The 17664-nt window shown below is 43.8% G+C and overlaps 1 protein-coding gene across 1 annotated transcript in view; it reads right to left on the bottom strand.

Moving 5' to 3' along the window:
• Positions 1-17664, bottom strand: part of hydin (HYDIN axonemal central pair apparatus protein) — a 68893-nt gene that overhangs the window by 13848 nt on the left and 37381 nt on the right. The window contains exons 22-51 of the mRNA XM_064951922.1: positions 15884-16027; positions 15402-15715; positions 13764-13880; positions 12209-12497; positions 11458-11667; positions 11037-11174; positions 10675-10849; positions 10457-10584; positions 10045-10175; positions 9808-9944; positions 9578-9705; positions 9198-9392; positions 8129-8278; positions 7359-7598; positions 7083-7209; positions 6641-6793; positions 6274-6444; positions 6014-6187; positions 5595-5794; positions 5385-5504; positions 5064-5247; positions 4820-4961; positions 4513-4675; positions 3913-4128; positions 3250-3699; positions 2933-3142; positions 2038-2234; positions 1779-1961; positions 284-403; positions 18-177 (exon numbers count right to left, since the gene is read on the bottom strand). Coding sequence (XP_064807994.1) covers positions 18-177; positions 284-403; positions 1779-1961; positions 2038-2234; positions 2933-3142; positions 3250-3699; positions 3913-4128; positions 4513-4675; positions 4820-4961; positions 5064-5247; positions 5385-5504; positions 5595-5794; positions 6014-6187; positions 6274-6444; positions 6641-6793; positions 7083-7209; positions 7359-7598; positions 8129-8278; positions 9198-9392; positions 9578-9705; positions 9808-9944; positions 10045-10175; positions 10457-10584; positions 10675-10849; positions 11037-11174; positions 11458-11667; positions 12209-12497; positions 13764-13880; positions 15402-15715; positions 15884-16027 — 5466 coding nt within the window. The remainder of the gene's footprint in view (positions 1-17; positions 178-283; positions 404-1778; positions 1962-2037; positions 2235-2932; positions 3143-3249; positions 3700-3912; positions 4129-4512; positions 4676-4819; positions 4962-5063; positions 5248-5384; positions 5505-5594; positions 5795-6013; positions 6188-6273; positions 6445-6640; positions 6794-7082; positions 7210-7358; positions 7599-8128; positions 8279-9197; positions 9393-9577; positions 9706-9807; positions 9945-10044; positions 10176-10456; positions 10585-10674; positions 10850-11036; positions 11175-11457; positions 11668-12208; positions 12498-13763; positions 13881-15401; positions 15716-15883; positions 16028-17664) is intronic.

The following is a 17664-nucleotide window of genomic DNA, read 5'->3' as shown; positions in this document are numbered from 1 at the left end:
TAGTTCTGATTGGCTACTTGTCTCTCGTTGGGCTTGAGGGTCATGTTGGGAGGGTCCAATAGGTAGGTGGTAGCCTTGGTGTCATGCTGGAAGCAGAAGTGAATCTCTGCATCCAGTGGGGAGTTATTGTGTATCACCAGCCTTTCCATGTTCTCTGGATACTTCCTCTCTTTATACCTATGGCGCAGACAGGTAACACACAGGCATACATCACACATGTTGTCCTCTATGGAGTTACAGTGAATAAACTCACAGAGTAGGTAGTGGAAAATAATCCTCTTACCTATCTCTGGTCTTCCCACAGAGCAGCGGGCCAAACTCATAGAGGCCAGAGCGGATGATGTAGGTCTTCTGCAGAACCTCATCAGACTGAAGGACCCTCTTACTGTGGGCAAACACCATCCTGGGAGAGACCAAATGACACACACTCAACACATAATTTACAGTGATAATAAAACATATATCTATAATAAAACTTAGAACAGCTCTGACAAAATTCAGTTAAAGGCCCAGCGCAGTCAAAAATGTGATTTTCATGTGTTTTTTATATATATATAAATTTCCACTCAATGAAGTTGGAATAATACTGTGAAATTGTGAAAATTATGATAATTCCCTTTTAGTGTAAGAGCTGTTTGAAAAGACAGCCTGAAATTTCAGCATGTTTCGGTGGGATGGAGTTTTGGAGTCTGGTGACATCACCAGGCAGTAAATTAGCTAATAGACCAATAAGAAAGAGAGTTCCAAACCTCTCTGCCAATAACAGCTAGTTTTCCATTTTACACTCCCACTCAGACCACTCCCAGACAGTCCTAGCAAAATTCTTATGTGAGAAATTGATCTTTGCTAAGCTATTTTTGTTTCTTTTTGACCATTTTAATTGAAAACTATCACAGTAAGATACTTAATTGTTACTCTGGCATTTTTTGTTATTGAGATAAAAACAGCTGCATTGGAAAAGCTGCAATTGTAACGGCTTTCTTCTACCTCCTTCTCTGACGAAGAGGTGGAATAAGGATCGGACCAAAATGCAACGTGGTTCGTTCAATACATCTTTAATTATGACGAAACACAAACAATACAAAACAAACGTCGAAAACCGAAACAGCCCTGACTGGTGCAACAAACACAGAGACAGGATCAATCACCCACAAACACACAGTGAAACCCAGGCTACCTAAATAGGGTTCCCAATCAGAGACAACGATAATCACCTGACTCTGATTGAGAACCGCCTCAGGCAGCCATGGACTAATCTATACACCCCACACAACCCCAAGACGAAACACACTACAAATAAACCCATGTCACACCCTGGCCTGACTCAATAAATGAAGATAACATAATAAATATAGACCAGGGCGTGACAGCAATATGTAACTTTCTGGGTGACCTGACCAAATTCACATAGACATGTGTGTTATAGATCTCTCATTCTAATTGAAAGCAAGTCTAAGAAGTGCTAGATCTTTTCTATGTGTGCTATTTCTATGCTCCCCATTCTTAAAATTTGTTTTTTAGTCTTTTACTGTCGGTTTTGTACACCAGCTTCAAACATCTGAAAATACAATATTTTTGTTTTATGGAAAATATATTTCACACCGGTTTAGATAGTAAAAAGATTCTCTATACTATACTTGCTTGTTTTGTCACATAAACTGAAATTAGGCTAAATATTAGCAACCAGGAAATGGGGCAACTTCTGCATAGTGCATCTTTAAGTATAGAAATTGGTTCTATTTCACAAATGTCTTCTAGAAACAAATAACAATACTCACTTTACATCTTTGCTGATGGATGGATATGCACAGATGCCCCTACAGTACATTTGGTACCGTCTCTTTGTACCCAACAACTCAAAGTTCAGGGTTTGGTCAAACTTGCCAGGCAATTGGGAGTGGAACCAGATCTTCAGCGTCACCTCTCCATTGGGTGGGACATTCCAGCGGAATGTGGTGAGCCTATAGAAAACAACACATTTAAGTCACATTTATGCACATTAGTGTATATTCTTATGTAGTGTATAGTTGATCTCACCGCTGGTTGCGCTCCTGCTGGGACTCCTGTTGGCAATGCTCAGTGTCAGATAAGGGAGTCACAGCGTTGAGAGGAGGGGAGCGAGAGTCATTGGACCTAGCCCCCTTTTTGGCTGGGGTGCGTCTCTTGTCTTTCTGACTCTCTCTGCCTGTGTCTGCCTTCTTCCCCCGTCCTTTGGTAGGGGTCACCACTTCTTCCTGTAAGACCCATTCAGTTAGACCCGGCTATGATGAATAGCTTCATTAATTAAACCAAGAGAGGCTGCAGTGGTTCGCAGGTCTGTGTACCCACATCCATACCAACATGCAAATTTGTGAGCAAAACATTTAAGCAGTTTTAGAGTTAATTTCCTGCAATTCTACACATTCTTCCATGGGGCGTAGAGAAGATTCAGCAATTTTATAACACATTTCTTGCAATTCTACACATTCTGCCATAGGGTGGAGAGAAATGTTTGCTGTTTTTAATATGATATCTAAGTGAGAGTAACTGACAAAAATCAATGGGGGTCCCCCGGGCGGTAATTCAACCATTAATAGCTTAGTTTAGATAGCTGGCCGCTATACTTACTTACCAATCTAAAAACAAATAGCTGACATGGGCAAATTGAGTGACTGTAAGTGACTGACATAAGAGAACAACTGCTGATGCACAACCAAATTTTGAAATTGCAGCTTGTGTATTCTACTATTCTAACTCTCAACAGTAAGTTGAGATCCCTACTGAGTTGGGCCGCCAGTTGTCCATCCCTGCTCTTGACATAGTGTTATTACTGTATCATCAATGGTGTTTTTTAAAGTGGGCAAGAAGTTTAAAAAAATAAACGAGTGAATATGGTGGCAATAGTGGTTTGATGTGTGAGGTTATGCTATTTTCCATGGAGGACCAATTATACCTTGACTGAGCCTTGAGCTTCAGCCTCCATGTCTGTATCCTTCTTCTCCCCTGTTGGATCCTCTGGAACTGAGGGCACCATGAAGGTGAAGCAACTAGTGATCTGCTGTGCACTGGGCACAGGCCTCTTCTTAGGGTAGGGGATGACAGAGAAGATAGTGGAGGGGGGGATAGGAGGGCCCTTGGGTCCCAGCCCTAAACCATCCAACACCTGAGGAACAGAGTAAGTTGACATCATGTAAAGCTTTTTTATCAAAGATCGTCATAGGGATAAAATATAAAATGAAGGGAGAGTATTACTGCAAGTATCTACTGTACCTCTTCAAGAGGGGGCAGTTTGTTGCTCTTCAGGATCTCTATTCCGCTAAGATAGTCCCTCCCAGTAACAGAAAGGAGGATGTGGGGCACAGTCTCAGGTGCAGCCTCCCTGTCCCCTCCCTCAGACCCCTCCACTGCTAGAAGGGCCTGGCTAGGGGCTGGAGACACCAGCTTCACATCTGTGGCATCTGCCTTCAACTTCTCCTTCTCCAAGCGCTCCTTCTCCTTCTCCACCTTCTCCTTCTCCCGCTCTTTCTTGGTCTTCTTGCCAGAGGGGGCCTGTCTCTCAGGGACTACTTCCTCTGGCTCCTGGATGTTGTCTTCAGAGAACAGGGGCTGGAGGAGTTGACCCTGGGCTCGGTCCCAGAACTGTAGGATGTGGAGAAGCTGGGGCTGGCTCTGCTCATAGAGCCTGAACCGAGACAGCAGCAGTCGGTCACCCTCACTAGACTACAGGGAACAGAAGGAGTAGGGGAGTTTCAATTACAGGCCAGTTAAACAGCTATTAAATATGTTTTATTCATCTGGGTGTCAGCTATTGTTTAAACAATATGAGGTACAATCGTAAAAGGAGGAAAGGAACTAGTTCATATTCAAAATATGTTTGTCACGTAATGGCTGTGCGTTCTTATGCTTCACTTGGTATTTATGAGGGGAACATACCAGCTCTCTCTCTGGGTCCTCGCTTGGTAATGGAGACTCATCCTGACCCCCTGCCTTGCCTTCTTTTGGCTTCTTCTTCTTGGGTCCCTCCTCTGGTTCCCTAGTGCCCTCTGTGGGAGAGTCTTTATACTCCTTGCCGTCAGCACAGGAGGACATTTTTCTCCCATCTTTCACCGGCTGGTCCAGTTTTGTCTCTGAACGTAGGGCACTTGCAGACTGTCAGTGTAAAGTGGAAATAAGGGAGGAACACATTAAGAAATGTAATTTATTATGCTACCACTTCTCCTATGCTCCTATTTTAAAAACATTTTTATTAGTTCTAAATAGGACAATCAACAATTACAGAAATACTATTATCCCCCCCAACTCAAAGATAAAGACAAAAACATAACAACAATCAAACATTAACAACAGAAAAAAGTGCTCACATTCCCAATAATAAAAATAAATAACGATTATAATATGTAGTCACAGATAATGCAGATTACACTTCAACTATAGCCAATATTCACACAAAATAATAGAGAATATACAGATTTACAGTTCCAATGCTTCTATAATACCGTGTGACACAGTTGGCTGATCTGACGAAACACTGACCTGTTTTCCTCCAAGCTGACTCTTCTTCCCTGATGAGTCGTCCTTGGCAGGCTCCTTCTTGCCTTTCTTGTTTTTCTTTTTCATCTCCTCTTCTTCTCTCACTCTCTCTAGCTCCTCTTGTTGTCTCCTCTCCTCCTGTTCCCTTTCTGCCCGCTCTTGTTCCCTATCACATTCACATACATTAACATTAACATAAACTCTACAATTACATACATAATTATTCACATTCCAGTCTGTTTAAACCATTCTCTCTAAGTCAGACACATTGCTATACCTAATATGTGCATAAGCATTTTTCATCCAATACCTGCGCTTTCGTTCTCTCAGTGCCACAAGGTGTCTGAGATCGATGCTCTCTTTCTCCTCCTCTGGCAGGGCATCATACTCCTCCTCATCCATTTCTTGCAAGCGCAGCTTCTCCTTCTCAGCGTGCTCCCTCTGTAAGACCTCTGTGACGGAAGGAGTGTTATTACCAGTCACCGTAGTAATTACCTCAAACTATTGTTTAGTTTAGCACAGCTCCCAGCTCCTTTGGCCTAGCTTGTCCTCACCCTCTGCCTCTCTCTGTGCCCTCTCCTTGGCCTTGAAGGCATAGTAGTTGTTGGAGAGATTGACCATGTAGATGAAGGATCTGTTGTTGAAGGCCTTGAGGATGATCTGTAGGGTGCTGCTGGGAGAGAGGCTGTACAGCGTCTCCAGCCCATCCATCACAACACCCCGGTGACAGTCACTCAGCTGCCAGGGGACAACACATACATCCCATTCATCATCAACACTCTCGAGGATCACACAGGAGATTCATTGAGGGTCCATCCCAGACCAAGGACTGGGAGGCCCATATAGGCTCTGTGTCTCTCAGTACTGTATGTCACCTGCAGTCTCTCTGAGAGGATGTCCACTAGCAGTTGTTCTGGTAGCAGGCAGCTCATCAGGCCCAGCTCTCCCACCTGGCTCACACTGATGCTGAGCTGCCGGTGGATAGGGCCACCACCCTGCACAGAAAGCATGCACTAATAAGAGGCATTACAAACTGTGTCCTAGCTTTGATATAGTAATACACACTATTGTGACGATCAGGGTACCATTGAGGGGGCGGTGGGCTGTGATCCGTCGATCCTCTTCCCTCCCACAACACTGTTCTTGTTACGTGTAGAGATGGAAGAGGCTGGAGCTTTGGGGTCAATGACTTGACTGCCCTCAGCTGTGTGTTTGGCTACAGCCTCCACACTCAGAGTACCAGCACCCTGACCAGCAGGCCCCATCACCTCCACCACAGCCTGGGCTGTACACACACACACACACACACACACACACACACACACACACACAAACATTACACCTACAGTTAGACAATTACAAACAAAGCATATAGCCTAGTTCGTCCACAGATAGTTTGCTGTTAGGCGTTAATGCAATAAATGACCATTTGTTTGATACAGTTATCATTGGCTGAGAGAGTGAGACACACCAAAAACGTCCTATCCATCAAGCTGAGACTCACCGGCCTCCTCCACCCTCTTCTGAGCATGCTCCATAGCAGCCTTGGCACACAGCTCTCGGGCCCGCAGGCCAGCAGAGGTCATCCCTGAGGACAGTGCCTCCAGCACTACAGCATCAATGTTCAGACACGCTGCACCATAGTATTTGGCCAGAGTCACTGCTGTGCCTGTTTTACCTGCACAGAGATATGTGCAAATGGTTGAAAGAACAAACTGAGTGTTGAAAGTGTTGAAATCTTTTGGTGGATGTGCCACTCTTTACCTGAGAGGGGAGCCCCATGCACAATGATTGCGATGCCCCGGCGGTTTCGTGCAGCCTGGCCCTCAGGTGACAGGTCAATGCCCATGTGGCGTGCAATAGCTCTGGACACTGGGTTGACCTCCAGGTCCCCCACACTGGCAGTCCTGCTTTCCACTGTGTCTTTGATCAGGTCTGTGACAGAATGCAACATGATACCTGCTGTCTTTGATCTCTATAACTATTATAGTGTCTGGGGTATCCTGTGGCAATGTTGTGTACTGTAGCGCAGTGTGAGAGCTGTTCAGCTATTCTGTCTGTTTCTTCAAGGTAATCTGTACTGTTCTGAGTGTTGTGATGTTAACGTTATATATTTGGTCTTGTTCAGTACCTCCACATGGAGTCCCATCCTTGGAGGGAGCTGCCTCTTTCTCCTCCTCCACGAGTCGTTCTGGAAGGGGTGGGGTGGCTAGCTCCTCCTCCTGCTCTCCCTTGTCCCCTGCCTCAGATGCCTCCTCATCTTTAGGGTAGCCAGCCTTGGACTCTGGGGAACCAGACAAAGCTCTGAGTCAGTGAGAACTTCCATTACAGATGATCCCAGATCAAATCAAAGCTTACACTGCAGCTCAAACTAGGCCATTTACACAGTAAGTCCCAGATCTCACCCCTATGGATTATACATGACCTCTAAATAAGTAAGCCATCAGTAAATATTAATCTACTGCTCTGCAGAGGCTCCCATTTTGTAGATATGTCTTATCCACCCTGATAAGAGATAATTGAACAGTCTGGTTGAAGAATGAGAGTGTGGTTCCACTGCAGAGCAGACCTACCATCCTCCTCTTCACAGTTATGTTCATTGTAATAGTCGATTATCTCAGGAGGTAGTGACTCTCCCGGGGCGCGTGGGGGCAACAGCAGGACGTTCTGGACATCATAGCCCTTCATCATACGCAGAATCTTAAGAGAGAGGGAGAAATTAAATCCAAACATTCTTTCTTAGTGCTTGAAAGGTACAAAAACAGAAACGGAACAAAGGAGATAACTTAATGAGTTAAAAGAACCATGTCTTCCAGAGTGCACCATTAGAGGCAGTCAATTGATTTCACCTTATCTTCCTCCAGGTATTTCTTGTCAAACTCCAGGGAGTAGAACTCAATGGGAAAGGGGCAGGGGTTCCGTACGATCACTTCAGCCTCCTCTCCAGCACTGAATGGCAGGGTGGGTCCCAGCTCCAGCACAGAGGAGGAGAACTCCAGCTGGGGCTCCTCTCCCTGCCCCTGGGCCAGCAGCAACATCCTCTGGGTGCTTTGGGCCACTGACACCACCAGCCTCTGGCTGTACGCCCTCTATGGCGAACAACACAGCCAAGATGACAGTTACAGTACATCCCAAGGAAGCAACCAGACACCATCTGCAGCCCAGCCAACAGTCTCTCTCGCAGTATTCCCTGTGGTGTGTCTCTCCCGGACTCTAGAACATTACTTAGACCAACAAGTCATGTACTGTAGAGGCTTCAGCAAGCTTTTAGTTTAGTTCAGCTAATCTCCATGAGACACCATCAAGACTCTAAGGCAGCAGACCTGTCATTGGGGTGTGTGGTGTGTGTGTATCTGATGGAGGAGATCCATACTGCAGCAGAGAGAGATAATGCCCTCTGTGAGTCTAGTCTCTTATCTGTGTCTCCCAGCTCAACCTGACTCCATCATTCATGAGAAAGATGAGCTCTGGAAATATTGTGCAAATGTGAACATGCAGTGTTAACAGAACAGACAAGAGACACGGTCAAACTGTTTCTGTCATTATAAGAGAACAGTGTTCCTTGTAGTCATGACAGCTTAAATATATTGAAATGTTATGGGCCCCTGGTTTTCCTTACCCCCTCGGCTGGGCTGAATTTGACCTGGACGTTGACTCTATCTCCAGGATACAGCACGCCTGTTGAAGGTAGCATTTCAAATACCACTGGAGGAGGACACTGTTCCAATCTGGCCTTCCGTCTCAGGTGGAGGGGGACATGCTTGTCAATCTACACACAGGCCATAACCACATATTCCTTGAGTTTTTAACAATTATTAACAGGTCATAAATAACAGAGATACAATATCTATACCCTAGACTAATTAGAGAATCCCAAATGAATAACTATGTGGATAACTTCATTACTGAAGAGGAATATATGTATCATGATGTCAGTATTATCTGTAATACTAGGACGTCTTATTGGTAAAGATAAAGCCCAAAATATGAATGAGATGAGCTTGACTGCCCCTCATTAGACTCCGTGTGGGGCCTGGGGTTTATAATTATCCTCTGAAGACACAAGACAAGAAGAAAAATGAGCCAAAGCCTTGCAGCTAATGCCCTTAATATCCCATTTTAAAAGCTTTAATCCATCATAAAACACGAGATAATGAACAAAAATGCACTTAATTAGCTATTTGTGTTAACGGTAAAAGCACATCATTTAGGTTAAACACACTCTATTTGAAGGTCATGTTCTTTTTTACTCTACAGTGTTGCTGCCTACTGTTTGACTTTTCCTGCAGTCAAATGACCAAATCGCCCTCTAGTGGCCTCACAGGTGGAATGTTTTTAATATGTTGTATTAATAAAATACAACTCTGAAAATCCGATGTTTCTATTTAAACGGTTTTGTTACATTTCAGTATTCTGTGATGTATATAAAGTGTAATATTGGGATGCAAACTCAAAATGTAACACATTTCAACTCTGTATCTGACATGGTACTTGTCTTCTTTTTCTAAGTCCATAACCATGTGTGTGAGGCGTATACTTTTGCTTCAAAGTAGAGTTTAAGACTACCAAGAAGCACTCTGTGTGACCCTGATTTAGCCCACTGCAGTAAAAGGTTCAAAAGCACAAGTATCTAAAATAGCAGGAGGCAATAGAGTACAGTATATTGGTGCATAAGTTGGGTAGTGTACCTTCTTCCTGGGCCGTTGCTCCTCTGCGATGCTCCACTCACAGGGGACAGGCTCGGGGTTGAACAGCTGGACAGTGGTTACCTGACACAGCCCACACTGGATGCTGTCAAACTGCAGCGTATCCGTGGAGACTGTGAGGGAGGGCATGGTAACTACGGCACACAGATGGACCTGCACTGCAGGGCCCCCAACCACCTGGTAATCACAACACACAGCATAATGATACCATGGCACATTCAGCCTGTTTGACCTTAAAAAAGATAGGTCTAAATATTTAATGTGGTGGAAAAACAATAAACTTCAAATACACTCAATAAGCTAAAGAAAATAAATAGGATATAATGAAGTAGAGAACTAAAGGTACAGTTTCCCTGCTGTACCTGTATAGGCATGACAGTGTTGATCTCCCCTAAATTCAGATTTGCTCCACGTGGGTCAAACTTCACTTCAAAGGTCTCAGTCTCACAATATGGCAGATTCTTTACTCTATCCAGCTCTACAACAAATCCTGGAGAAAAAACAAATCTATTGTTAAAAATGATCCATAATATTTCCCAAACAGCCACACAGCTCCATATGTAGCTACTTTCAGGAATACTGGAGAACCTACCTGTGCCTGTGAGTGGGCGGCGGTCAGCCCGGAAGGACACAGACATGGGTCCAGTGTTTGTCACTTTGACTATGTGGTTAGGAACACTACCATGGATCACATAGCCAAAATCCAGTGTGTACTCCGGTAGGAGGAATCTAAACATGAGACACAATGAGATCCCACTTTCAGTAATGAGTCACATATACAGTATCCATAGCCATGGAGGAGAGATGGGGCATTTGCATGTGAGCCTACCTGCTAAGCTTCTTGCGCCACTTGCTAGTAGACGCAGGTGTGTCTCTATTATCCACTTGTCTGTTCTCAACAGCCATGGCATTCTGTTTCACCAAGAGCCTCTCTACCTCCATCTGCAGCAGGGTATCATACTGCACACAGAGAGACAGAAATACATTTTCACACACATCTGTCCACACAGCACAGGTATCATGTCTGCCATACAAACCGAACACATTAGCTTTGTTTTGTCTTATGAAGACAATCATAATGGTGACATCTATGTTAAAAAAAACAACATTTTAATACATTTTAGAATAAGGCGATAATGTAACAAAATGTGGAAAAAGTCAAGGGTCTGAATACTTTCCAAATGCACTGTACATGAATCAAGGTGAAAGTGCTGAGTGATTGTGATACAGTAGGTACTGACTGTAGGGATGTAGTCCTTGTCTGACAGGAGGCCATTTTCAGTAGCAGGCCGGCTGATGCCCACATCCCTCCTGTCCTCCTCCAGAGCCTCCTTGGCCTCCTTCACCACTGCAGTATACCTCTCATCATCTACACAATACAAGAATAGCGAGTTACACACTGCAACAAAACAGTTTTAGAGTATCGCGATAGACCTCCACAATGACCAAAGGCACATACTGAGCTCTCTGGGTAGGTCCAGGCACACCCTGGGGAAGATGCCCTCTCCTCTGAGAGTGAGGCTCTCTGGCTCAAAGAAAGCCACCTGCAGCTGGAAAGTCTTGTGGAAGACCTCAGGGACCCCAGGAAGATAGTACACTGAAAGCTTCTGCTCTGCATTCGCCTCGATGTAACCCTTTGAGTAATGAGAGACAAACAAAGGGTTACATAAAATACATAAAAATGGTATCCACAAGTTCATCTGGCTCTGCCAAAATCCCTTGAAAGTAACTACATAAAGGGTGTATGGAGTTACACTAAAGGATTGGTATAGAAAGCAGACTGTAAAAGGGAGGGATCCCCTGTGCTGTGGGCTGTCTCACCATTCTGGGGATGACCAGGGGATGTCCAGGCCGAGGGTCCTCACACACATCCTTCTCCCCCAACAGAGCACTGAACTGAAAGCCCACCTTCCCTGTGTTCCTCAGGGTGATCTCTGCCTCGGCCACATGGTCAAACAACTGCAGGAGAAAGAAGGGAAGCAGAAGAAGAGCGGGAATGGATCCAAACAATGTATGCTGAACCCGCAAGGATAAGATTCTGCTGATTCACTCCTTTAAAAATAAAAAAATCAATAAGTCCTTGTTTGAATATCAATGACAATTGCCTTGAATGCATTCATTGCATACCCAAACAGGGACGAATGAAAAACACAAGCAAAGAAAGCCAACACAGATATCTCTATCCTTCACAAGTGAACTGGACTCAACTAACACAGCCTCAGGGTGACCATAGTACAAATACCTGAAGGCCAAAGTCTATCTCTGTTCTGTTCAGGCTGTAGGTGACTAGTGAAGCCTCTCCTTTGAGTGTGATTTCATATGTGGGGCCCTCCTCGACCTCACACAGAGCCAGAACCTGACCACTGATGTCAGCATGACCGTAAAAGGAGAAGGACACCAGCTGGCTTTCACCTGGCTGCAGCACCCCATATATAGGTAGGATATCAAACACCTGCATCAAGGAGAGAGGAGGAGAGACATATAAGGAGGTATACAGTAGGTCAGAACAATGATAGACCGATTGAGAAAGGCAAGGACATATGGATAGAACAATAGTGGGAGGGTAGGGGATGCACAAAGGAATAGTTGATAAGAGGTGAGAAACTTTGATTCAATACTGTAATTCAATTCAACAATGTTCTCTGTTGGTCCAATGCAGCCATTTTATCTCAATATTAAATCATTTCTGAGTAACAATTAAGTACCTTACTGTGACTGATTTCAATTAAAATGGTGAAAAATAAATGAAAATAGCTTCTTAGCAAAGATCAATTTCTCAAACAAGAATTCTGCTAGGACTGTCTGGTCTGGGTGGGGAGGGAAGGGAAGGGGAAAACTGAAAACTAGCTGTTATTGGCAGAGAGGTTCGGAACTCGTATTGGTCTATTAATTAATGTACCACCTGGTGATGTCACCATGGAAGGCCAAAACTCCATCCTACCAAAACAGAGAAGAAAGCTTATCAGCTGGGCACCTGATAGTGTGTACTGTACCTCCTCCACTCCAACACTGGGGTGGTCCTTTGTAGTGCGGCTTGCTGTGCCTGTGTTCTGATCAGTACTGTCTGGCCACTGTGCTGGTGAGGTCCTGTTGATCTCCTGTTTGCTGGGGTTGTAGCTGCCTCGCCCCTGGCTCTGCCTCTCCTCTGTGATGAGAGTGAGGGTGACTGGAGCTGACAGGGGATCTTTGGGAGAGACTTTACCCTCCTTAGTCTCATTCTCTTGGTCTCCCTTCTCGTCCTCCACCTTCTCATCCAGGAACAGTTTGGGAACCTCAATTTCCCTGAAGAATAAGTATATAATGTGTTATGTTATATCTATAGTATTGAACTGTAATAAAGACAACTCACTGGACATTTAATCTTGGATCAAGTAAGGGATCCAAGTAACAGACACATTAACAAAGTAAAAAATAACGTTTCATTAGCCTATTAAAATGACCAATAAAATAAATCAGTGAAGGAACTCACACTAGCCCAGTAAGTCCTCTCAGAAGCTTCTTGATCCTCCCCCGACAACACGCTCTCCCCCCCCCCCACACTTGGTACATCCATGAGGTTAATTAATTACAGAATGCTAATTAATTAATGCCATTTTAATAGAAATGCTCCAATGGACTGAAAACATATTTCGCAAGAAAGGGGACCGGACAGATGTTGCCAGATAATAAACGAGAGACAGACATGCACATTGACAGGAATGTAGTGAAATGGCGACATAGAGAAACACACAGATACATACAGAGATACAAAATACAAGGAGACATGGTGATGAAAGAGACAAAGCAGGTCGTGCCTGCAGACTCTAGTAAGATTAGGTGTTCTGGGGAGTAACAGCAGGGGGCAGTGTTGTATGGGGAATTCTATGGCAGTTCGTGCCACCAGCAAAGATAAAGATAAGGTTAAATTAATATACTCCAGAGGACCACTGTCAGGAGGAACCACCATATTTTGTCTCACTATACAATATAGGATTTTAAGCTTTCTATCTTGTCCCATTGCTCTCATTTGTAAGCATTTGTGTGCGTGTGTGTGTGTGTGCGTGTGCGTGTGTGTGCACATGTATGTGCATGTGTGTGTCTGTGCACGAGTGTGTGTATGTGCTGACATTCCATCACACTAATCCCCAGACACCTCAGAAGTCTCTGGAACAAATAACATTTCAATTACACAAAACTGTCAGCAGAGAGAGAAAAGTAGATTTTTTTTTATTTTTATATCGTTAATGTAGCCCACGAAGCCCAATGCCTTTTCAAAGATTGTCTGAAGTGAAGACCCTCATGGGAGATGCCTGAAATTATTATTCTCTGCTATAATTGGGCTAGATGCTGACAATCCAGTTCTTCAACCATTTGGAATTATTTCCAGTTAATGTAAAGTTAAAAAAATTGGATTCCATATGCGGCCACTATCGTATGGAATAAGCCTGCTGTGAATCTCTGATCTCAAATATCTCTCTACATGTTGGCATGATATAAATACATTATATTGCTCATTCTATTCAGATACAGGGTGCAAGTGCTGGAGCTTGGTGAACGGCAGGATCAGACCTGTTTGAGTCCACTCTGATGTCAATGTTTCTATTTTTGGACAGGTCCCATCGCGTATCCCTCTCCTCCTCATGTGTGGTCACTCTTCCCTCACTCACGTTGGTCTGCTCAGGAAACCTGGGGAAGTGAAATATATCAGCACCAAATCAGAAATGGACAGCAAGGCAAACTGTCCTTCAGAAACATATACACCATAAATCAGTTAGCTAAGCAGATGAAAATGGTGCAATAATAATAGCAGGATCACCAATGATTGAATTACTGATAGGTATTTAATTAGCAGGTTGGCCTATGTATTGTGTAAACCAAGTGAATATTGATAGGAAGGGTCATCCAATTCTAAGGGGGTGGGTCTGGAGAAATGAAAAGCAGGAGGCTGAGTGATAAATCTTCACTGGCCTGCACTTTAGCCCCACGTACAGCACTATTGATTCCTCTGAGGCAGGACATGGCAGCAGCTGAAGAACAATTAAAAACTATAAAAACTCAACAATACGCTGCCAGAGATTGGAGCTGTATTGACAGCTCAGATTTAACATCAGAGCCAACATGGGCATTGACTACTTTGAGTGCTTAGAGTGTAATATTTTTTATTTTCTAGTTAACTTATAATAATTTCTACAATCAAATTATTTTGCAGAAAATCTGTTATCTGTACACACTACAGAAACCCTACTGTGATCACAAAAAGCAGGACATCATTGATATAGAGTCTATATATCTCGGTGCATAATGAACTGATATCTACTGAAGGCAACTCCATATTGTGGAGCTGCTTGAGGTTCATATTCCCTCAAAATAGATAGCTTGAAATAGTAGCCAAAGAGTTGTAGTGTAACAGATTGGATCCCTTCTTGACTGGTGTGAGGAGATTAAGGGAGTGTGGTGCTGAGTAGCCACTTCCAAGGACAGGCTTTTGGACTGGTTTACATTGTGTTCTCAAGATGGATCCAAGGAATGGCTGCCAAGGTAGAGATGTAGATGAAAATAGCAATACGTGTGCACCGTCAGTAGATCAAACTTTTTATTGAAGCGTCTCAGATACATTTTTTCCTGTTGGTTTCCTTAGAGAATGGCTGGATTTGGCTTTACTAAAGGTGCAATCATCTTGCTTTTCCCATCTCAGACAACTTTAAATCCATAATCCCAGAGGTGGCCACTCCAGTATAGTACAGTATGGTATGTGCTTACACATTTCAAACACACAGTTTACAGGAGTGGAACTTCGTATCAGCCTCTTAGGAGGAAGAAAAGTGGCTTGATGAGCAGTCTGATGCTCAGCATCTTTTCAGTTGAAGGGGAAATGAACAGCTTGATTAAATGGAGTCTTAATAAGGAGTTCCTTTCCTCGGCTATGCCAGCAGCTTCTGCACCATCTGTCCCCTCCTGGAACTACATGAAAACTGGAGCCCTCCTATGCCTCAATAGAATCTCAAATAAACAGTGGAACCACAATAAACAATATCCCCAACCATTTATAACAATATGCCATCCAATATAGGGAAGGTAATGAAGTGTTTAGGAATACACATACAAAGGTCAGGGATATTCTCTGCTTAAATCTTGAGTTTTCTTTCCCAGGGATGGTGGCTAAACAAGTCTAACAGTGACGTTGTTGAGGTGGACTAGGCTCTCTACCTGATATTGTACTGTTGCTGGTCGACCAGGAAGGCCCAGTGGTAGGACACAGACAGAGGGCTGCAGTTGGTCATGGTGAGCTGTCGCTGAACCTCGGTGTGGTTCAGTACACAGCCAAAGTCCAGAGCCGCACTTGAGAAGTGCAGGTTGGGGAAGTGGACCTCTCCCCTCAGGCCCACCGTGTCCTGCTGAGGATGGTCTGAGTAGCGCACCTCCAGCACCTCCTCAGCCACCCGCGTCATACTGTCCTGGCGGTATAAGGGATCGAAGCGTACCCATTGCTCCGTCTGCACTCCTACAGCCAGTACCAAAGTCTACCAACACAGAGACATGGACATAATATGGTACCTGCCCCTCAATACTAGGTACAGATAACCACCTAAAAAAATTAAATAATCAAACGTGTCAGATTATGTTAAATATGAACCAAGGCTATAATCCCTGCAATGTATTGTACAAGTATTGCCTGCAGAAGGATGTACCTTAGAAGTGACACATGTGTGATCACCATCGTGGTCAGACAGACCAAAGGGCTCAGCCAGAGTGAGCTGCAGAGAGAGGGCCAGAGATGACACATTCCTCAAGAGCAGCTTTTGGTAGAGAGGAAGCAGAGAGACACCTGGAGCCTGCAGTGGGGGCACCAACAGTCACACGTTTAGAATTCTAACACACAAACACACACACACATTAGAAAAGGAAAGACATTAGAAAAGGAAAGATAAGACTGATTGGGAAGATGAATTAAATAAGTTAAGAGTAATTACCGGTATTCAATACAGTAAACTCTAGAGACTGGAAGTCAATTGACTATAATGCCCATATAAAAGCTGCCCTGTAGTTAATAACTTCTTAAAGGTTAAGCAAAGCAGAAATAACTCAATCTATAATCTCTATCTATCACTTTCTTGTGTGGGCAACACAATTTACAGCAGGCCTTATACATCTGCAATTCATTCTCAGCCTCTCTCCCTCCTCCTCTCAAATCTACTGCATTTCTTATCCCTTTATTTCTTGCTGTCTCTCCTTACCCATTCCTTTCCCCCCCTCTCCCTCTCCATTCCTTCCCCCATTCCATTTCCCTCTCTCTAATTGCTTTATCCCGGAGAGGTCTGCTGCACAAGCAGCCTGTAAATCTAGAGGAAAGGCTGTCAACACATAGATGAATGGGACAAAGTCAGATAAAAGAATTCCACTGAAATAAATTATTATTTTTATTTCTGAAAGGCTGATCAGCAACAGAACCTGAAAGCAGCTTCCAGGAGATGTTAGGTATGTGTAAAAATATGCACAGGTTCAGCATGAAAAGGGGCGTTAATACAAACATTGCGATAGAGTTTGTGCTAGTGATAATAAAAGTAAAATAGGGGGGACAGGAAATAATTTCATTATGATGATAGAGGTGACGCCTCATTCTTTCTCTCATTCAGAATTCAATAATTCTGATGATATGAGATGGAGAGTGCAAAGTGCTTTTTGCTATCCCCATAGAATCCTTGAAAATAGCTTAAACCCAAGTTCATCTTCCAATAGGCATAATGTGTATTCAGGTTTAAGCATACTGCAATAAGTGGACTAATTTTGGATTTGAGCCGAACCCCTCTGGTCAACAACTTCCTCTCATGTCCACTGGGTCCATATACTATTGGTTACACTAACATAATCTGGGACAAAGCTTTGTGCTCTGTCAGAACCATTGCCATCTTCACATCATAAATCATGAACAAACTGGTGCAGAAGTATACAGTTTAATTTCTTAGGAGATAATCACTATGATCCAGCTTCATGGAGCAATGGACTCCTGACACTGGAGCTGAAGAACATCGAATAAACACAATGTCTCAACAGAACTCAATCATTGATCTGCTGAACACTGAATGCCTTCAATGAACAAATGACTGATGTGAGGTCTAATGTTTCAAGCCAGTGTTTCCCATAGGATTTTTTTCAGCAGCGGTGGCAGAGTTAGTAGGGGGGATGGGTCTTCCTGCGGGGCGGCGGACGGGGTCATCCTGTGGCATACATCTATACAGCTACATTATATATAAAATATTTTTTACAGTGGCGGCCATGATTTAGCAGTGATGGTACGCCGCTGCTAAATGCATATAGGGGAAACACTGCAAGCATTATGAAATATGTGTCATTGGGCATGGATGGTTACACCATGACTGTAGAAGCTTATGAGAAGAATTCCATGCACTAAGGCTTCAATGCACTTGCATTGTGAGCAGAGAGGCAGCAAATGTGGTTGTTGGGTGATTGG

This window comes from Oncorhynchus masou, chromosome 31, assembly GCF_036934945.1.
Source record: "Oncorhynchus masou masou isolate Uvic2021 chromosome 31, UVic_Omas_1.1, whole genome shotgun sequence".
In the NCBI taxonomy this organism is placed as follows: Eukaryota; Metazoa; Chordata; class Actinopteri; order Salmoniformes; family Salmonidae; genus Oncorhynchus; species Oncorhynchus masou.
Note: the sequence above shows the minus strand (reverse complement) of the source record. Positions and strands in the feature narration are given on the sequence as shown.